Below are 22,968 nucleotides of genomic sequence, written 5' to 3'. Positions count from 1 at the left end.
TTTATATTCTATCCCCCTCGCGATATAGGCCAACATCCCATTTGCCTTCTTGATCACCTGTTGTACCTGCAGACTGGGCTTTTGCGTCTCATGCACAAGGACCTCCAGGTCCCTTTGCACGGTAGCATGTTTTAATTTGTTTCCATTGAGATAGTAATCCCATTTATTATTATTTCCTCCAAAGTGTATAACCTCGCATTTATCAACGTTATACTCCATTTGCCATATCCTCGCCCACTCACTCAGCCTGTCCAAATCTCTCTGCAGATCTTCTCCGTCCTCCACACGATTCACTTTTCCACTTATCTTTGTGGTTTCTGGTGCAAGAGTAGCACCTTTGATGTCAGGTTTCATCCAATGCAATACATCATACACAACTGTCCTATTAGGCGGGTTTCTGGGTTTTATCTTAAGTTAATTTGATTAACATAATGCAAAAACTTTTACAATATATAAATCTTGAATTCTTTCATGGAATGTGGGCATCTTTGGCAAGACCAACATTTATTACCCATCCCTAATTGCCCGTGAATTGAATGGCTAGCATGGCCACTTCAAGGGGCAGTTCAGAGTCAACCACATTGCTGTGGATCTGCAGTTACATGTAGGCCAGACTGGGTAAGGATGGTAGATTCCCTTCCCCAAAGGACATTAGTGAACCAGGTGTGTTTTTACAACAATCAACAGTTTCACAGTCACTATTACTGAGACTAGCTTTCAATTCCAGATTTTTTTATTAACTGGATTCAAGTTCCACCAATTGCCATGGTGGGATTTGAACCATTTCCCCAGAACATTAACCTGGGCCTCTGGTTTACTAGTCCAGTTAAATTACTACTACACCACTGTCTCCCAAATAATATGCAAATACTGGGATTCTCTAAACTCCTAAGAGATCATTTGATAATAGATGCCATAAACCTTAGTGCATCCTTTATAAATCTTTATAAAAATTGCAATATTTGCCTTAGAACCAGAAGACCAATACTGTTCAGTAAAATGCTGTAGTTTGAATATTTTTGGTCAAACTAAATCACAACACAGGTTCATATGAAGGATGTTAGCTTAATTTAAGTGCATCATTTTATAATATCAGTCTAGTGTCCTGCCATTACACCATCTGCTTTCTTCCTAAATGATTCCTAAGTCATCATCCTTCACACATTAATGATCGCCGAAGCATTCTCAATTGGGACTTCTACTCCCAAACCGTAGTCGTTTCATTCTATTTCAACCCTTCTCCCAATATTCAGCTACCAAACACTAACATTCTTTGCAAAACACTGCAATAAGGAGAGAGACGAGACACAAACTAAACACACAACGCGAGTATCAGCAAGAGAGAGATATCAACCCCCGCATCTCTGATTTTTTGGAAATGTATTCCTTTGCAGGATGTGGGTGTCACTGGTTAGGTTGGCATTCATTGCCCATCCCTAATTAGCCTCGAAGGTAATGTTGAGTTGCTTTCTTGAATGTCTGCAGTCAATATGGTGTAGGTACACCCACAGGATTGTCAGGAAGGAAATGAATCACTGAGTGATTTCTTCCTCCTCTCCAACACACCACCTCTCATCCTTCCTGCTTTTCTATCAATGATTACCAATATTAGGCATATCCAACCATTTCAATCTAATACACAGATAATTAAAATTCTTCCAAGTTCCTTTTTTTATTCTAACTTACTTATTTAATTCATGACACACAAATTGGTTATTGATTTTTCTTGCACATATTCAAAGAGGTAACCACTGACAAGTCCTTATTTTTGTTGCCCTTAAATAAATAACTGAAGAACTCCAAATACTTTTTAAAAAAACTTGATGTGAAATGATTTCCCACTGATGGGTTGGTTTTCTCTCCTTTTCCAACCCGTCAGATTGGTCTGAAACCTCCAGGAATCTAAATTAATCTCCAGGAAACTGCTGAAAGCAATCCAGGTGAAAAACCAATTAGACTCATGGGCCCTGATTTTACCGGCATGGCCGCCCGAGGCTCGTAAGATCGTGCCTGAGGCCAATGGGGAATGCCGTTCTGCGGCCGTGCCTGTAAAATCAGGGCCATAGAACAATTTACGGAACAGAAGGTGGCCACTTGCCCCATCGATTTCATGCCAGCTCCCTATGGAACAATCCACTAAGTGCCACTCCAAAGTAATATTTTATAAATTTTTGAACATTTCCATTTATCAGTTATAATGCTGATGTGAAAAAAGGCTGTTACAATAATATTCAAGAATCGTCTAATTGAGCAATTCCAATTCACTTTCCAATTGATGTAGGAAGGCAGGATGCCAGGAAGATGGATGTGTTGGGCTTCAGTATAGGGGTATGGTAATCAGCGGCAGGTGGTCATGCGATGAAGTCTCCAGGAATGCACTGAATCGGTGCCGACAACCAATTCATTGCCCCATTTTGTTATGTGGTCATGATTTTCGGGGAGGCCTCCGTTGAAGCAATCATTGCTCCCATTGGAGATGGACGAAAGCTTCATGACTGTTTGAAGGAGTGAGTCAGACACTGATCCCCGGCATAAACCTGACAGAGGACAAGGTCTCAGGCTAACCTGCAGTGGGAGAGTTTTTAGAAGCTAGGCCCACCCATTTTCAAGGTATGTGCATTTAACCTTTTGTTTTTAATTTGTTCAAGGGATGTGGCAAAGCTGGCATTTGTTGACCATCCCTTAATGCCCTTAAGGTAGTGGTGAGCTGCCTTCATGAACCACTGCAGTCCATGTGCTGTAGGTAGAGTCCTGTTAGAGTGGTGGATCTTGGATTTTGACCTAGTGAAGTAAAGGAACGGAATGGCAATTTAATTCTAGATCAGGATGATGAGTGACTTTGAAGTGGTTGCATCCCATGCATTCTGCTGCACTTATGGTGGTAAGTGTCACAGATTTGGAAGGTGCTATGGAAAGAGATTTGGCAATTTGATGCAGTGCATCATATATGGTAGAGACTGCTGCTGTTGTGTGACGTGAGTGTGCCTTTAAGAAATGTTCTTTTCTAAATCATGTTCCCTTTAGTTTAACAGCTTTGGCTTTATTATTGTTGCTGAGTTATCTGCTAAAAGTCTTTTATTGCTGCTTCAATGGTTTAAATGGGGTCTTATTTATTTTTAATCTGGACTTAATGCATTGACTTGGAATTTACGACTGGGTGGCAGGTCATGTGTTTTGGACAGTTTCTTTCATAATGAATTCAAGGTTTCACTGTCAGTTTGATTGCTGGCTGCTGTTTTATTTAGGTGTTTGGACATCAGATTGAAAAGCAGTGCTTCTGTTTTTCTCTCTCCCTGGTATTGGAAATTCTGCTGGCTCGCTGGAAGCAAGACTTCTTGCCTTCCTGGAGTGAAAATTCTGCTGTTGGTGGTTTGCTTGTAAGTAATTAGAGTCTCTCTCTCTGGTGTTTTGGGAAGCTGTTCTGACTTCAAGCTTGTCTGTGTGTATCAAGAGATACATCCAACCAAGGGATTAAGTTCCAGCATCACATGAGCATTTGTATTTTCTGTGCTAAACCTCTGGCAAGAGTTTTGTTTATGGGATTTGTTTGGTTGGAACATATTTAGCTGTTAAGGGTTATACAATATCATGGGTTTTTTTTTCCTGGTTTATAATTGGTAAAAGTTATTGCCAATTCTCTTTCTATACATGTTAACTGTATTCTTAAATAAACTTTGTTTGATAAAAGCTCCCTAGTGGGTCAGTTGAATCATACCTGTAGTGAAACATCTCATGCTTACCCTAGCCAAATTCAAATTGCAAAACTTATGGTCCAAGCGGACATCATAAAACACTTTGGAGTTTCTGACCTGAATTATAACAGTTGTCGGCCGTTGATGAAAGTTGCAGATATTTAAGTGGGGTGCCAATCAAGCGGGTTGCTTTTTTCTGGATGGTGCGAAGCTTTTTGAGTGTTTGAGTGTTGGAGCAGCACTCACCCAGACAAGTGGAAAGTATTCCAGCTCACTCCTGACTTGTGCCTTGTAGTTGGACAGATCTGGAAAGCTAGGAGCTGCTTCCTGAAGAAGCAGTGTTCCACCTGAGTGGTCGCACTGTCAATTCATTAGAATTACATGGATCAGACACTGATTATGGAGCAGTATTTGCAATGCAAAGGTCTTTGGCCTGGAGTGCCTCTCCCTGCCAGTTACAAAGAGGTGACAGGGTCTTAGTGTGAAAATACACCAGGTTGCGGAAATGCAAATAATTAGAGCACAATAATGTGCTGAATTCAATGAAACCACAATACAGCATACATTTAACACAACTTATTTACTTCCTATTAATTAATGTCAAGGCTTCTTTAGCTTTGAGATTAAGTATATGTATGTCTTTATTAATGGTTCTCCAAAATAATTAATCACCCTGGGTGATATGTAGGTACATCAATCCACAAGGAAGCAGCATTTAAACTGATCACAAGTTATTTGTTGAAATTGACAATTGCAGCAAATATCAAATATTACTGTTGCTGCAATAGAACTGAGAAATGCAAGTTAAGGTTTTTCAATTTAATTTATACAACGAGGAAAATACTGCAGATGTTGGGTATTGGAAGTAAAATGCTAGAAACATTCAGCAGGTCTGGCAACATCTGTGGAGACAGAAGCATAGGGTTAATCTCTGACCTTTCATGGAAGATGCTGACTGACCAACTGATTGTTTGCAGCATTCTCTGCTTTCATTCCATGTTCAATTTACCCCATCAGTTGCTTTACCCATATTTTCATCTCCTGAATCATTGCAATGTTTCCCCAATCCTCCAAGGTAATAAATGGCAATATCAATCTATTCCACCTCACACCCCCATTGTGTAACCATAGTCTCAGATGCACAGGCACCATCATGCTTGGCGTAGTACTTGATAATCTGTCTCCGTACTTATCTTTGGAACCTTTAAACCTGCTTCTAATCAAATATTTATCTAGCTCTTTTGAAAAAGAGTCGATCAACATGACATTAACTGCTGTTGCTGCTAGTTTGCTTCACACCGTCATTGTTCTGTAGTGAGAACAGATTCTAATCTCGACCTTCTCTTTAAGGCCAGTTTGAACTCTGCCCTCTAGCTCTGCATGTGGAAGTTCTGCATCCAGTCTGATGTTCGTGCCCAATTTGCATTCAGTCCAACTCAAAGCCAAATGTTCCCTGGTTTTCCGTAAGACCATAAGATGACTCTCAGCTTTGTTTTTAAAAGAAACTTTTGCGCATCTTCAATGTCCCTCCTCCAATGAAAATAAATAAATTCATTACTTTGAATATTCAAAAAACAGTAGCTGTTTTCCTCAGATTCTACGCTGTTACGTGAAGTCACAGCTGTCCTGAGTGCCAGTTCAGGATAAAATGAGCCAGCTTTTTTTGCCTCCATTTGTTTATTCGGGGAATGTGGGATTCACCGGCTAGGCCAGCATTTATTGCCCATCCGTAATTGCTCTAGAAAAAGTGTTGGTGAGCTGCTGCCTTCTTGAAGCATTGCAATCTGTATGGCATAGATACATCCACTGTGCTGTTGGGGGGGAATTCCACGATTTTCATAGAAAATCATAGAAACCCTACAGTACAGAAAGAGGCCATTCAGCCCATCAAGTCTGCACCGACCACAATCCCACCCAGGCCCTACCCCTACATCCCTACATATTTACCCACTAATCCCTCTAACCTACGCACCTCAGGACACTAAGGGCAATTTTTAGCATGGCCAATCAACCTAACCCGCACATCTTTGGACTGTGGGAGGAAACCGGAGCACCCGGAGGAAACCCACGCAGACACAAGGAGAATGTGCAAACTCCACACAGCCAGCGACCCAAGCCGGGAATCGAACCCAGGTCCCTGGAGCTGTGAAGCAACAGTGCTAACCAGTGTGCTACCGTGCCGCCCCAGCGATAGCGAAGGAATGGTGATATATTTCCAAGTCAGTATGGTGAGTGACTTGAAAGGGAACCTCAAGGTGGTGGAGTTCCCATGTACTGCTGCCCTTATCCTTCTAGATGGTACAGGTCGTGGGTTTGGAAGGTGCTGTTGAAGGAGCCTCGGTGAGTTGCTGTAGTGCATCTTGTAGATCGTACACACTGCTGCCACTGTGCGTTGGTGGTAAAAGGAGTGAAAGTTTAAGGATGGGGTGCCAATCAAGTGGGTTGCTTTGTCTTGGATTATTATTGGAGCTGCATTCATCCCGGTAAATGGGAAGTATTCCTTCATACTCCTCGACTTATAGATGTTGGACAGGCCACAGGAAGTTAGGAGGCGAGTTACTCCCACAAAATTCCAAGCCATGTCCTCATTTCCTGGTCCGAGGCCAATTCCTGCCCTCGTGTCCCAATTTTAGCATGAAAATAAGAGACAGACACTGTAGAAGATCAAGAACATAGTGGGAATGTTGAGTACCTGCAATGCTTTGTAGCATAGTAGCTAAATCTCCTAGTTTCCCCCAATTAATTTGACCAAGAGCACAGACTTTCATTTTAATCTTCAAACTTCAGCTATTTTTATTTGCTTTTTCTCCTCCTCCCCTTACTGCCTTCTGAGGGAATGCTTCTTTCTCTCAATGAAGATTCCAGGAGGGAAAACTAATTTTCAAAATCTGGCTCAGAGCGCTGTGTGACAGACTGCTTGGATGAGCACAAATGAGGTCTCTTTGACCTTCTGGTTTTAGCATTTGCATTATTTGCCTTGTTTTTATTTTCAATAACTAACTCGTAAGCATCACCAGGAGATCACAGCAAGCTATTCCAACAAGTAAAGTAAATTGCAGAAAATGCCTTCCATTGATTTTTATTGAATAGGGTACAACTTTCCACTATCGCCTGAAGAATAACCAATTGTTCACAATAACCTCGGTTCTAAAGCAAAGCAATTTAAAATGATTGTTCAGCTCAAAGGCAGAATGTGAAGAGATTTGATGTGGGCTGCTAAGGGTTATTTTGGAAACATTCAAAATTTCAAACCAATTCAAGCCCTTTTTATTTAGCTTTGCCCATGCCTTTGTCAAGGGACACATGGGCATTTTGACTTGCTTAGTTCTGTTTGTACAGGCAAGACAATGAACAAAGAACAGTACAGCACAGGAACAGGCCCTTTGGTGCAAAAATTCTGCCTCTCTAATCTAATATTTTCTTGCCTCTATATGGTCCATATCCCTCTATTCCCTGCCTATTTATGTATCTATCCAGATGTCTCATGAACATTGTTATAGAATCTGCCTGCACCACCTCCTCCGGCAGCGCGTTCCAGGCATTCGCCATCCTATATGTGAAAAACATGCCCTGACATCTTTTTTAAACTTTCCCCCTCTCGCTCAACCTATGCTTCTGAGTGATTGACCCTTTGACCCTGGGAAAAAGACTCTGACTATCCATTCTATCCAAGCCTGTTATAATCTTGTAAACCTCTATTAGATCCCCCCTCATCTTCCGATGCTCCAATGAAAACAATCCAAGTTTGTTCAACCTTCCTTCATAGTCCATATCCTCCAAACTAGGCAACATCCTGCTAAATCTCTTCTGCACCTTTTCCAATGCATCAACATCCTTCCGGTAGTGTGGTGACCAGAATTGTGCACAATACTCTAAATGTGGCCTAATCAAAGTCTTATACAGCTGCAACATGATTTTCCAATTCCTGTACTCAACACCCTGACCGATGAAGGCCAGCATGCCCTACGCCTTCTTGACCACCTTGTCCACCTGAGTTGCCACCTTCAAGGAACTGTGGATTTGCATGCCTAGATCCCTCTGTATGCTAATATTTCGAAGGGCTCTACCATTAACTGCTGCAGTAGAGCTTCCAAATCACATCACCTCATATTTGTCTGGGTTAAATTCCATTTCCATCTTTCGGCCCAGGTCTCCAGCCAATTTAGACCCTACCGTATCCTCTGACAATCCTCATTAACCGCTACTCCGCAAATTTTTGTATTACCTGCACATTTACTAATCAGACCACCTACATTTTCCTCCAAATCATTTATATATATATATATTACAAACAACAAAGGCTCCAGCACTGATCCTCGTGGAACATCACTTGTCACAGACCTCCTGTTAGAAAAGTACCCCTCCACTGCTTTCTATGCCCAAACCAGTCTTTTATCCATCTTACCAGCTCACCTCGGATCCCACATGACTTCACCTTTTGTATCAGCCTGCTAGAAGGAACCTTATCGAAAGCTTTACTAAAGTCCATGTATACAACATCCACTGCTCTGCCCTGGTCAATTTTTCTTGTCACTTCCTCAAAGAACTCAATCAAGTTTGACAGACACAACCTCCCCTTCACAAAACCATGCTGCCTATCGCTAATAAGCCTATTCTCTTCCAAATGTGAGTACATCCTGTTCCTAAGAATCTTCTCCAATAATTTCCCCACCACTGATGTAAGGCTCACAGGCCTCTAATTTCCCGGATTGTCTCGTCTGCCCTTCTTAAACAGAGGAACATTAAAATGAGCTTCCTGTGGTCCCACGGCGTGCTTCATGCCATTGTACCAGCAAGTGGCCAGTAAGACCGGAACTCAGAAATTCACGCTCTCTGGATTCTGAGTGCTGCCATTTCCGCAGACTGAGTGTGCAGGCTCAACATCGCTCCCGATGATTCCTTTAGGTAGTGAATTGTTACTTGAGATATAAAAAGGATCAATGTTTGATCTTTTTGTGTGCTTTTCCTTTCCTTTCCCCCTTAAACTAATCCAGGGTTGAGTACAGGTCCAGGGAAATGGCGTCTGCTGTGGCCCTGCTGCGGCAGTAGGCAAACTGTAGTGGATCCAGGTAGTCCAGGAGGCTGGAATTGATTCGTGCCATGACTAACCTTTCAACGAACTTCATAATGATGGATGTCAGAGCCACTGGCCGATAGTCATTAAGGCACGCTGCTTGGTTTTTCTTAAGTATCGGGATGATGGTTGTCTTCTTGAAGCAGATAGGGACCTTAGATTGTTGTAAAGAAAGGTTGAAGATGTTTGTGGATACCTCTGCCAGCTGATCCATGCAGGATCTGAGTGCACCTCCGGGTACCCCATCTGGGCCAGTCGCTTTCCGTGGGTTGACCTTCAAGAAAGCTGCTCTGACATCTGTAATGGTGACCCCAGATACAGGTTCATCCAGGGCTTCCAGGATGGAGGGCATGCTCTCGCTGATCTCTTGCTCAAAACGAGTGTAGAATGCATTGAGCTCATCAGGGAGAGGTGCATTGGAGCCGGCGATTTTACATGCCTTCATCTTGTAGCCTGTTATGTCTTGCAGACCTTGCCATAGTCGGCGGGGGTCGGTGTGGCTCGCCTGGGACTCTAGCTTGGTTCAGTATTGTCTTTTGGCATCTTTGATGGATCTCCTTAGATCGTATCTGGCTTTCTTGTATAGGTCAACGTCGCCTGACTTGAACGCCTCAGACCTAGACTTCAGCAAGCAGCGGATATCCTTGTTCATCCACGGTTTCCGGTTGGGGAACACACAGATTTGCTTCTTTGGCACACAGTCTTCTACACACTTACTAATGAAGTCAGTTACTGTAGTGGCGTACTCATTCAGGCTGGTCGCAACAAGATCACCTATATCAGACTCCTATTTATTGACTATAGTTCAGCCTTCAACACTATCATTCCCACGAAACTCATCTCCAAACTCCGTAGCCTGGGCCTCGGCACCTCCCTCCGCAACTGGATCCTGAGCTTCCTAACTCACAGACCACAATCAGTAAGGATAGGCAACAACATCTCCTCCACGATCATCCTCAACACCGGTGCGCCACAAGGCTGTGTTCTAAGCCCCCTACTATACTCCTTATACACCTATGACTGTGTGGCCAAATTCCCCTCCAGTTCGATTTTCAAGTTTGCTGACGACACCACCGTAGTGGGTCAGATCTCAAACAATGACAAGACAGAGTACAGGAATGAGATAGAGAACCTGGTGAGCTGGTGTGGCAACAATAATCTCTCCCTCAATGTCAACAAAACGAAGGAGTTTGTCATCGACTTCAGGAAGCGTAAAGGAGAACATGCCCCTGTCTACATCAATAGGGACCAAGTAGAAAGGGTCGAGAGCTTCAAGTTTTTAGGTGTCCAGATCACCAACAACCTGTCCTGGTCCCCCCATGCCGACATTATTGTTAAGAAAGCCCACCAATGCCTCTACTTTCTCAGAAGACTGAGGAAATTTGGCATGTCAGCTACAGCTCTCACCAACAGATGCACCATAGAAAGCATTCTTTCTGGTTGTATCACAGCTTGGTATGGCTCCTGTTCTGTCCAAGACCGCAAGGAACTACAAAAGGTCGTGAATGTAGCCCAATCCATCACGCAAACCAGCCTCCCATCCACTGACTCTGCCTACACTTCCCGCTGCCTTGGCAAAGCAGCCAACATAATTAAGGACCCCACGCACCCTGGACATTTTCTCTTCCACCTTCTTTCTTCGGGAAAAAGGTACAAAAGTCTGAGGTCACGTACCAACCAACTCAAGAACAGCTTATTCCTTTTGAATGGACTTACCTTGCATTAATTCATAGAATCATAGAATCATAGAAACCCTACAGTGCAGAAGGAGGCCATTTGGCCCATCGAGTCTGCACCGACCACAATCCCACCCAGGCCCTACCCCCACATATTTACCCGCTAATCCCTCTAACCTACACATCTCAGGACTCTAAGGGGCAATTTTTAACCTGGCCAATCAACCTAACCCGCACATCTTTGGACTGTGGGAGGAAACTGGAGCACCCGGAGGAAACCCACGCAGACACGAGGAGAATGTGTAAACTCCACACAGACAGTGATCTTTCTCTACGCCTTAGCTATGTCTGTAACATACATTCTGCACTCTTTCGTTTCCTTCTCTATGAATGGTATGTTTTGTCTATATAGCACGCAAGAAACAATACTTTTCACTGTATGTTAATACATGTGACAATAATAAATCAAATCAAATATACATTCTTTCTCTATTTGTCCTCTTTACTTGTCGTGACTCTAGTTCACCCTCCTTCTCCGTTGTTCCGGTTTCTTTTCCAATCCTCAAATCTCATTAGTAAGGAGGTGGATTGTTGACTCTATCATTTGCTCAGGTCTCCAAATGTCCTGCTCCTCTTGTCAGTTTGTATTTTTGGGATAAATTATGGCACCAAAAGTTATGAGCTACAAGGTGCAGGAAAACATCCAACTATTTGTTTGCATTGCTAGATGCCTCAGGGTAGCAAGATGCAGCCCTTATGATGAAAATGTTCTTACCTAATTGTTTACATCATAACTGAGCCATGAGAATCAGCAGAATGCAAGCCAGGTGATTGATATGCAAGTTTATCAGTTGCCTTCAGCACTAATCCAATTATGTCTCAACAAGACATTGACTGGTTAAATGAGAACTAAGTAAGATGTGGACCTTTATTTGGTCAAGGCAGTGCAAGGTCAAGGTGTTACTTCGTGTCAATAAAATTGGGCTTGCATCCTAATGGATTTAAGCATAACTGGCATAAGGAATGCATTTAACCTCTCCTCCACATCAATTTATCAAAAATGTAAATGCAACCTCTACATCAGAACAGTTGCAATGTTTTTCATTTGATATCTAATGATTCAAAGGAGGATAGGTATGCATCAAATGACCAGAGTGGCATGGTGGCATTCTTGTTAGCATTGCTGCCTCACAGTGCCAGGGACCCAGGTTCAATTCCGGCCTTGGGTCACTGTCTGTGTGAAGTTTGCACTTTTTCCCCCGTGTCTGCGTGGGTTTCCTCAGGGTGCTCCAGTTTCCTCCCACAGTCCAAAGATGTGCGGGTTAGGTTGATTGGCCATACTAAATTAACCCTAGTGTCAGGAGGATGAGCAGGGGTTACGGGAATAGTACCTCATGGGATTGTGCTCAGAACAAACTCGATGGCCCAAATGGGGTAGGAAGTAGTTCTGTACTGCAGGGATTCTATGACATTAAATTAAATGCTCGCCAGCAACCCAACAATTGTCCAGCTATGTACCAATCACAGTTATTACTGGCTAGATTCAGAATCCAAACATCCACACTATTTGAGTGCACCAACTAAGAATGTTCCTTCACAAAACGTTTCTCCTGATTGGACTCAGCTATTTACAGAGGAATGGATAAGGGTTGAAAAGAGATCCACTGCTTTCTCTTGTTAGAAAAATAAAGGTAGCTTTAAGGGATTTATATTTATACTGGTAAACATTAGAAATAAGGTATAGTTCTAAGTGAGTTCAATTTACTGTTTCTATGCAAGGAAGGGCAAAACCTCTAGTTAGATTCAAGCTGGACAAAGGTGTTTGTACATGTAGGGGTTGGTTCAGTTGCAACTGTGTTTCTATTGGCTTAGAGGGGGTTATGGCATGAAGACATAGAGGCTGGCAGAATTAGCAGTTGTAGCTTAGCAACTTGGGGCTTTTTAAGGTAGGAAGTAGTTTTGTTCTTAGTTCAACTAGAAGCCAGGGCAGTTGGAGGCAGGACACCGGGGAGCAAATATCTCTCAACTCAGCCAGAGGAAAGACTGGACAGTACAAGATTGCTGCAAAGAGGCAGACTTCCCAAAGAACCAGATACATCCAGTTAACTGGTGAACTGGGACAGAGAATATCTTCTGAAGACTGAAATTAAGAGAATAAAGGACAAGGAGAATTCAAGGGAAAAGCAGACCAAGTGTTGTGACTGAAAGAGACAGTTACAATAACCAGAGTTAAAGCGGGAAAGCAGACTTCAGTGGTAATTCAAAGGTTTGATGCCATATACATACAGTCTGGGAATCGATAGATGAATTGTGGACAGTTCATACGACAATTAAGACAACAAAATCTTGAAGGGGGAGTTGAAAATCCTGGAGGCTGGACTCTGTTAAAAGTGGACTGGAAATTTTGTTTAAAATAGTCATTTGGAAAATCTGGACTGGATTTCAGACAGCAAACCACTGATGGAAAACGTTGTGTGAAAGAAGATTTTAAAGCATGTTTCTTTGGGAGTTTGGAAACTCTCATGTGACAACATCTGGGGGGGTTCTGAGGAGAAATCCATCGACGCTAACTTGAGTTCAGAGTGGAGTATGTGTTTTGGCACAACCATTCTATATGTTTAAAGGGACATTTTATACAGAGACTATTGTAGCTTAAGTTTTGCCTTGTAATCTGTTATTAACCTTAAATTCTGTGCATATTTGTGACGCTAGGGAGGAAGTAAAGGAGTACTGTATTATAATCTAATCCTTCCACATTTTATTCAAAAGTAAAAGTTACGATCTTTTGAGCAAGGGTTCCATTCTAGGATATTCCTGTCCAGTTATAACACTAACCAGGATTGTAACACTCTCTAATTTAGACTTCCTCATCTCTTGCTTTTGATTTTGTTTCTGTTGAAAGTGTGTTGCTGGTTTAGCTGCTGTACTTTAGCATAGCAATGTACCTCTGACCTTGTTGGGGATCAATACTGTATACAGAAATGTACGGAACTGGGAGAGGATCTCACCTAAACTGTCTAAATATTTAAATTAACTACAAACAAATACTGCAAGTATCTGTTATATCCAAAGGAACACTCTCATTTCTGTGGTACTAATTGGCTAGTTTTATTTCCTGGTCAGAATATTCCTGTCAGAGAGTAACAGAAGCAATATGAAAGACCTTGTAATTGCCACAAGGTACATACTCTCATCAAAGGGCTACCTAGCATGCAGTTAACAATATGCATGTACCATGACTATTAATATCAAGGGACCCTTTTTATACTTGCCTGGGCCCACATTTGATTTCTATTCCATGTTCCGTGTCAAACAGGAGAGGTGTGAGATTATCCCCCCATTGAGTGGCAGATGGAGTTCAATGCGGAGAAGTGAGGTGATGCATTTTGATAGGAAGAACATGGAGAGACAATGTTAAATAAAGGGTAAAATTCTTAAACGGGTTGCAGGAGCACAAGGACCTGGGTGCGTGTGAAGATGATCTATGCAGAACAGGTGGAGACAGCAGTTAATACACATAGTTTAAGTTTAATTATTAGTCATAAGTAGGCTTACATTAACACTCCAATGAAGTTACTGTGAAAATCCCCTGGTTGCCACACTCCGGCGCCTGTTCGGGTACACAGAGGGAGAATTTAGCATGGCCAATCCAACTAAACTGCACATCTTTGGACTGTGGGAGGAAACCGGAGCACCCGGAGGAAACCCACGCAGACAAGGGGAGAACATGCAAACATGCAGTGTCTTGGGTTTTATTAATAGGGGCATAAAGTACTTCTGCCGAACTTATACAGGACACTAGTTTGACCTCAGCTGGAATATCATGTACAGGTCTAGGTGCCATATTATAGGAAGGTTGTCAACGCATTGGAGAGAATGCAGAAGAGCATTATAAGAATAGTTCCGGGGATGAGAAACTTCAGTTACGAGGATAGGTTGGAGAAGTTGGGACTGTTCTCCTTGGAGAGAAGGCAGCTAAGAAGAAATTAGATAGAGATGTTCAACATCATGAGGGGGCTGTACAGAGTAGCTGGGGAGAAACTTTTGCCGCTCGTAAAAAGGATCAAGAATGAGAGGGCACAGATTTAAAGTGATTTACAAAAGAAGCAAATGAGGCAAAAAATGTCACACAACCAGAGATTGGGGTCTGAAATGCACTGCCTGGGAGTGTAGTGGAGACTGGTTCAATCGAGGCATTCAAGAGGGCATTAGATGATTACTTGAATAGCAACAATGTGCAGAGGCATGGGGAAAAGGCAGAGGAATGGCGCTAAGTCGTGATGCTCATTTGGAGAGCTGGTGCAGACACAATGGGCCGTAACAATTCTGTGATTCTGAGTCTCACTCCAGAGTCAGATTGGGCCTCAATTTTTAACAAGCATTACAACTTTAGTTGATAGCCAAAGTTGTGGTGTAAATGCGCACTTAAAGACTACTGGAAGTGTTGTGTTTTGCTATGGGTACATACATATGTCCATTAGCCTTTCTTTGTAATGAATAATCGATGGTCTCTTTTCAAAGTGACCTCATCATCAGTGGTCACAGTAACATTCTTGGTTACAGGTGGTTCATTTTTTGCTGTTTCTATGACAGCGATGTTACTTGTATAACAGATCTCTCGATTCCATGCTGCTACCCTGATTTTTCTTTAACAATAAGGGAAAGGTTATATGGTGCCCTGTTGGCCTTCGCTTCACAATAGCTGACACACACATCTGAAAAAAATTAGTCTGAGGTCTGGAAAATGTCAGCAACATCATTATTGGGACCCAGGAGTAAAAAGAAAACTTGAAAGCACGGGACAGAGATTAGCAAGGGGTTTAACCTTCAGGTTGACTAGAAAGTTGCATTTTCTGAGGTTGGATTTCTTTCCACTTTTAATTTGATAAAATGCTTGCCAAGATTGGAATTACACAAGGCACCACTCAGCTTATTTCCCCATCTGCTGCCGGGACTTACATGGGAAAATGCCTTGAACGATGCGTCGTCTCATTGCACAGCCCACCAGTCTCCAACTTACTTAATCTCGCACTAAAATACCAACGTACAGGTTTCCACTCCATTTCCCATTCACTATTGCTTTTGTGAGTCGGGACATAGTTAATGTATCTTCCCCACACTTAAAGATTAAATGGGATCAATGCACACTTTGGTTACATCTATCCAAACATCAAAAGGTGGTTATTAAGGTAAATTTTCCCATCCTTACCCTGCAATAAAGCTCATTTTAAGGACAAGCAGATTTCATTTTGAAGTGCATCACAGATCTCAAATTAAGTCCCCAGAGTCTTTCCTTGTGAATTAAATGGAGCCAGTTCCCTGGAGGTAACAAAATCGCTTACTGATTTGACAATTTGGGTAGAAACCACTGATTGTTCTATTAAAGGTGTGCCGAGAAGCACCTGAGAGTTAAACAAAATTTGCTGCAGAATAATTGCTCAATTTACAGTTACGATGGAAAACAAAAATGACCACTTGATTTTTGTAGCTTCTTTTACATGCTGATGCAATGGAACATCGAAAAATACATAAATAACGAACAGCAAGTTAGCCATTTCTCCAACAAGGTAAAATCAACAAGCTTACCATTAAAATGTATATTACGGATGTATCCCAGGAGGTCGTCTCCATTAATCGGGTCCATCGCAGGGCAGATGCCAGTGTAGCCTGGGCACAAAACTTTGTGCATGTTGTGCAGAGCGTGGGCCATGGCATATACAGCATCAATCACAAATTGAACTTTGCCCTCCTGTTGGTATTGGGAGTGTGTTCCAATCCTCTCCTCTCCTGGGGTAGGGTGACAGGGGATGGAAATTCAACAGCGCAAATTAATTATTACAAAGCTATTACCTAAATGGTCATTAAAATAATATCCTTAGCCTTGAAAGTAATGAGTGATATTAGTGGACAGATTTTTATTAATATGACATTCCTCGGTTCACTTTATTTTAGTAAAAATGTCAAGTCATTTATTGAAATGATTAAGACCTAAAAGAGTAGGCAGGGAATGTAACAAGAAGTCATTAAGCATTAATCCACCATCACTGCTGCCGGAATCTAGTGTTCTATCAAGACTATATTCTAATCACATAAAATGTATCAAATGTTCACATAAAAACTTTGGGGTGGCACAGTGGTTAGCACTGCTGCCTCACAGGGACCCCTCAGGGACCTGGGTTCAATTCCGGCCTTGGGTCACTGTCTGTTTGGAGTTTGCATATTCTCTACGTGTGTGCGTGGGTTTCGTCCAGGTGCTCTGGTTTCCTCCCATAGTCCAAAGATGTGTGGGTTAGGTTGATTAGTCATGATAAATTGTCCCTTAGTGTTAGGGGGATTAGCAGGGTAAATATATGGGGTTATGGGAATAGGGCCTGTGTGGGACTGTGGTCGTTGCAGACTTGATGGGTCGAATGGCCTCCTTCTGCACTGTAGGGATTCTATGTTTACCTAAGGATGCAGTCCATGGCTATATGCAGCAAGACCTGGACAAACTTCAGGTTTGGGCTGATACACGGCAAGCAACATTTGTGCCACACAAGTCCCAGGCAATATCATCTCCAACAAGAGAGAATACAACCATCTCACCTTGACATTCAATGGCATTACCATCGCTGAAACCCCCACCATCAACATCCTAGGGTTACCATTGTCCAGAAACTGAGCTGGATCAGTGGCAGAAATATTGTGGCTCCAGGAGCAGGTCAGAGGTTGGGAATCCTGTGGAGAGTGACTCATCTCCTAATTCCCATGCACCTGGGCCTGTCCACTCCCATGCGCCTGTCCACCATCTACATGGCACAAAGTCGGGAGCGTGATGGAATAATTTCCATTTGCCTGGACGAGTGTAGATCCCTAACACTCAGGAAACTTGATAGCACCCAGGATAAAGCAGTCTGCTAGTTTAGCACCCTATCCACTCCCTCCACCACCAGCAATGTGTACCATCTATAAGATGTGCTGCAGCAACTCACCAAGGCTCTTTTGACAGCACCTTCCAAATCCAAGACCAATACCACCTAACAGGACAAGGGCAGCAGGTGCATGGGAACACTATCATCTGCAAGTTCCCCTCGAAGTCACACACCATCCTGACTTGGAACTATATAATGGCTCCTTCACTGTCACTGGATCAAAATCCTGGAAACCCCTCCCTAATAGCACTGTAGGTGTACCTACACCACATGGACAGCATGGGGCAAAGCCTCAGCCAGTCAACTTGGATCTTGTTTCTCTCTTTTGTGGGGACCACAAATTGGATTCAATAAAAATTTGAAGAAAAAAAATTAAGGTCCACAAGTCTGTAGCATCACAAAGCATCAATAATAACTGTAACTGACAGCTATCATTAATTCCTATGCCTGTAATTCGAAGCAGGAGCATAGAGGAAGTTTTAACAGAATCTAAGGAACAATATCATACTGTCATTCACCATCTTTATCTGGAGGCAATACGTAAGTGAATAGTTTATTTTGGAAATACGTTTCTGCATTTGTCCCATTAAATGACAATGTACAGTTGCACATTGAAGGCAGTATGAGGAAAGTGGAAGAGTAATAAAAGTTGAATGTGTGCCTTGTGACAAGTTTCAGGATTCAGAGCGTTTTTTTGGAAGAGCTTTGGAAGTGACAGATAAAACATTTAAAACCAATTAAAAGAGAATGAAGTCATTCAGTAGTAGTCAACTGGTAACCAGCAGAGTTGGCAGCACAATTTGTTAATGTCCTGTCTTTTTGTCTCAGACATTATGTCGAATTGACGAGGCTCAGTTGTCAGAGAGAAGCAAATCTGAGCCAATAAAACCTCCATTAAACAGTGTCGCCTAATCTAAATTTGAGATTCCTTCATTAATTTTCAATGAGAAAGAATAAACATACAGTTAGATAACATCTTAGCAACTCCAAAAGTGGATTACTTTTCAATTGCAATCGCTAGGATGTATGCCCAATTCTCCCCAAGGATTGCACCCAAATCTTTCTTCCTACTCTTATCTTTATGACACTTATTGTCTTGGCTGTGCATTTACAGCATCCTCTGCAGAGATTAATGGAATAATTACAAACTACTTCCAGAGGAAAAGTCTGTGCCAACTATTTGCCATCTTGAATGTCTCTGATTCACACAGATATAATGTCAGATATTTCCACTTCTACCCATTTGTTTTAACGAGAGGAGGACGTATAAACAGAATCAGGAGATGATGGATTTACATTTTATAGAGACAAGTTACAAGGATACTGAGTAAACAGAAGGACTTAGGGCACGAACTTTGGCGCATAGGACTTGTTCTGTTCTTCAAAATTCTCATTAACTTAACTGATCTGTCAGTTTAGATTTGTAGATCTGACAAGTACAAAAAATTCCAATGTCTGAAATTTTAAATTGAAGGTGGTGGTTTTAGGTTGGCATGTAATAAAGCTGTGTCTCTTACAATACTTTCTGACAATTCTTGGCAAAAACTTTGTATTGAAAATAATGGAGAGGCCATCAGTGCTTATCATTATTTATGCACACACCCAACAGTAACTTTCACAGAGCAAAGGTGCACAGTAAATTTGCAGAAATGTATTTACAAAATGAACTATTCACTTACGTATTGCCTCCAGATAAAGATGGTGAATGACAATATGATATTGTTCCTTAGATTCTGTTAAAACTTCCTCTATGCTCCTGCTTCGAATTACAGTCATAGGAATTAATGATAGCTGTCAGTTACAGTTATTATTGATGCTTTGTGATGCTACAGACTTGTGGACCTCAATTTTTTTTCTTCAAATTTTTATTGAATCCAATTCGTGGTCCCCACAAAAGAGAGAAACGGGATCCAAGGTGACTGGCTGAGGCTTTGCCCCATGCTGTCCATGTGGTGTAGGTACACCCACAGTGCTATTAGGGAGGGGTTTCCTGGATTTTGATCCAGTGACAGTGAAGAAGCCATTATATAGTTCCAAGTCAGGATGGTGTGTGACTTCGAGGGGAACTTGCAGATGATAGTGTTCCCATGCACCTGTATGCACAACCCCTCTAAAAAAATGTGCAAAAACAGCATCTCAATACCTGGCTCCCCATTCAAATATATTAAATAATGTGAAATACTAACACAACATGTTGGACCTTGTCAAGTCTTGTTAATGGCATAAATCTCAATAACTGGAAAACCACCTCTCTGGTACTGAAACTGAAAATTAACTTTAACAAGTGTGGCGTCTCATTCCTCCAGCTTTTAGTTATTATAAGAGATGTTAATAAAGATAAGAAAGGTTTTTCTTACTTTTTCTTTCTGTCACTTTCATCTCTCTCTTAATCTATTCTTTCTCGTGTTATCTAAATTTCTGCACACAATTTGACATTAAGTTCACTTTTCGAACCTAGTCTACAGACTCATCATGCCCCAATATTGATTTTTCATTAAAACTGGTTACAGATATGCACGATTGTTTTCCCTGTTCACACAGGTTCCAGAGGCCCTGTGGAGTGCACCGCACCATTCGAATGCCTGACACTTCCAGCAACGTGTCATGCAAAAGTGGTAAGATGTTTTTGGACAAACGCAAGTCCACATTTGTTCACTTTTCATGGCAAAATCCAGCCCAATATCTCCAAAAGAAAAAATCAATGGCTTTTGGTAACCCCTTTCACAGAAATAGAGTCATGGTATAGTATAGAACAGAAGCAGGCCTTTGGGCCATCAACTTTGCTCCAGATCTTTTGAAGAGAAGCTCAGTTACTCCGACTCTTTCACCATATCCATGCAGTTTTTTTCTCCTTGAAGTATCTATCCAATTTATTTTTGAATCTATAACCGCCATCCAAATCTTATTCAATTGTTCCACAAAACTATTCTTATGCCACCACTGATTCTCCGAGTTTACAAATCATTTTATCAGTGTCCTCTAGTTATCAACTCTACAGGCATTAAAACCATTTTCCACGAGTTACTTAATGAAACGCTTCTTGATTTTGAACATTTCTATTGAATTTCCCCTTGGCCTTACCTGCACTGCAGAAAACAAAATTCAGCTTCTCTAAATTTATTTGCACATTAATTCTGCATCCTTTCATTCCAATAAATCTCTTCAGTGTCCTCTCCGTATTCATATAAAGTGCCCTCTTACAGCAGGCATTCCTGGCATATGGTTCAAACATTCTCACCAATACATCGGAATGGGAAGGTTTGCTTCCCCCTCATCCTGGCAGATTACTCACTGGCCAAAGCAAAAAAATGTCCTCAGTTACAAGGATGAGAGCTTATCAGAGAAATAAGAGAGAAACCACTCTTTTTTCACCAAAAGAAATATAGTGTTTGAATCTTTCCATCAGTATCTGAAACATAGCAGTTTTGTGACCCATCTTGAGTCAGCAAGTGAGAAATTGGGTTTGTTACTGTCTTCGGAGCTCTGAAATGGCATCCGTGGTGCGTTTTTGAGGTGAATCACATTGGATGCTATTTTTGTTTAGGCGTTAACATCCATCAACGTGTATTGCAGAAATACCATTGAAGTTAAACACTCCCATTAACGTGCTTGCTTAAGAACATAAGAACATAAGAAATAGGAGCAGGAGTAGGCCATCTAGCCCCTCGAGCCTGCCCCACCATTCAATAAGATCATGGCTGATCTGACGTGGATCAGTACCACTTACCCGCCTGATCCCCATAACCCTTAATTCCCTTACCGCTCAGGAATCCATCCATCCGCGCTTTAAACATATTCAGCGAGGTAGCCTCCACCACCTCAGTGGGCAGAGAATTCCAGAGATTCACCACCCTCTGGGAGAAGAAGTTCCTCCTCAACTCTGTCTTAAACCGACCCCCCTTTATTTTGAGGCTGTGTCCTCTAGTTTTAACTTCCTTACTAAGTGGAAAGAATCTCTCCGCCTCCACCCTATCCAGCCCCCGCATTATCTTATAAGTCTCCATAAGATCCTCCCTCATCCTTCTAAACTCCAACGAGTACAAACCCAATCTCCTCAGCCTCTCCTCATAATCCAAACCCCTCATCTCCGGTATCAACCTGGTGAACCTTCTCTGCACTCCCTCCAATGCCAATATATCCTTCCTCATATAAGGGGACCAATACTGCACACAGTATTCCAGCTGCGGCCTCACCAATGCCCTGTACAGGTGCATCAAGACATCCCTGCTTTTATATTCTATCCCCCTCGCAATATAGGCCAACATCCCATTTGCCTTCTTGATCACCTGTTGTACCTGCAGACTGGGCTTTTGCGTCTCATGCACAAGGACCCCCAGGTCCCTTTGCACGGTAGCATGTTTTAATTTGTTTCCATTGAGATAGTAATCCCATTTGTTATTATTTCCTCCAAAGTGTATAACCTCGCATTTATCAACGTTATACTCCATTTGCCATATCCTCGCCCACTCACTCAGCCTGTCCAAATCTCTCTGCAGATCTTCTCCGTCCTCCACACGATTCACTTTTCCACTTAAGGCCTCCAACTCTTCATCACCAAGGGAACTATCAACTATTTACAGCTTGGTCGCTGGTTGAATTCTTCTGGTACTGCAAGTATTTGGTGCTTGCCATATTGTTTCAAGTTTCAAAAATTCACAGAAGTTATTGCAATAGGTGAAGAAGAACCTTTTGCTGACTTCAAGGCTTCTGCTTCAACCAGTTGTTCTCAGACATGTGTGCACTAATAGGAAATTTCCTTCCAATATAGCTTGACTGGGCAAATCAACAGAAATCTTACTGAGGTGAAGCTACTGGAAGAGGAAGGAGGAGGCGGTGAAGCAGTCCCCCCAGCAGAAGATCACCCAACGTACTGAGGGAGAATTATTTTAAGTATTTCAAGGGACATTGGCTTAATTGGCTACGCCAGCACATATTGTCCATCCTTAGTTGCCCTGGAGAAGATGCTGCTGAGCTGCCTTCTTGAACTGCTGCAGTCAATGTGCTGTAGGTACACCTACTGTGCAGTTAGGGAGGGAACTCCAGGGTGCTAACCCAGTGAAAGTGAAGGAACAGTGATTATTTTTCCAAGCCAGAATGGTGAGTGGCTTGGAGGGAACTTTGGTGTGGTCATGTTCCCATGCACCTGCTGCCCTTGTCCTTCTAAAGTATTAGACCATAAGATTATAGAAACAGAATTAGGCCTTTTGGCCCATCAGGTCTGCTCCTTTAGCTAAAGGTAAAGTTGCCATTGTACAGATGATCATAAGCTGCTCTCCCCTTTAAAGGAGAGAGCTGACAGGTGGTGATTTAACCTGAGAATCACCACTACTCAGATGAAGGGCAAGGTTGAGAAGGCAGGGCCTTCATGATTAACCTCAACCAGTACAGGAACTTGCGCTGTTGGCATCGCTCTGCATCACGAACCAGCTGTTCAGCCAACTGAACTAACCACCTAGTCCAGTGACATAACCACTACACCCCCATCTCCCTCAATGAACAGCATGGTTATCAACCACTTAATGCAGAGATCATTCAATAAGCGAACATCACCAAGACGGCCATATTGCAATCAATAGGTGCAAGTTAATGGCATTTTACAATCCTATGCCCATTTT

The 22,968-nt window shown here is 42.2% G+C and overlaps 1 protein-coding gene across 1 annotated transcript in view; it reads right to left on the bottom strand.

The window, feature by feature from the left end:
• LOC144484720 (metabotropic glutamate receptor 7-like) overlaps window positions 1-22,968 on the bottom strand; it is a 664,948-nt gene that overhangs the window by 188,243 nt on the left and 453,737 nt on the right. Inside the window, exon 7 of the mRNA XM_078203160.1 lies at window positions 16,029-16,229. Within this exon, the coding sequence (XP_078059286.1) occupies window positions 16,029-16,229 (201 nt within the window). The remainder of the gene's footprint in view (window positions 1-16,028; window positions 16,230-22,968) is intronic.

The sequence above is a fragment of the Mustelus asterias genome, chromosome 3 (genome assembly GCF_964213995.1).
Source record: "Mustelus asterias chromosome 3, sMusAst1.hap1.1, whole genome shotgun sequence".
NCBI classification, from domain to species: domain Eukaryota; kingdom Metazoa; phylum Chordata; class Chondrichthyes; order Carcharhiniformes; family Triakidae; genus Mustelus; species Mustelus asterias.
Note: the sequence above shows the minus strand (reverse complement) of the source record. Positions and strands in the feature narration are given on the sequence as shown.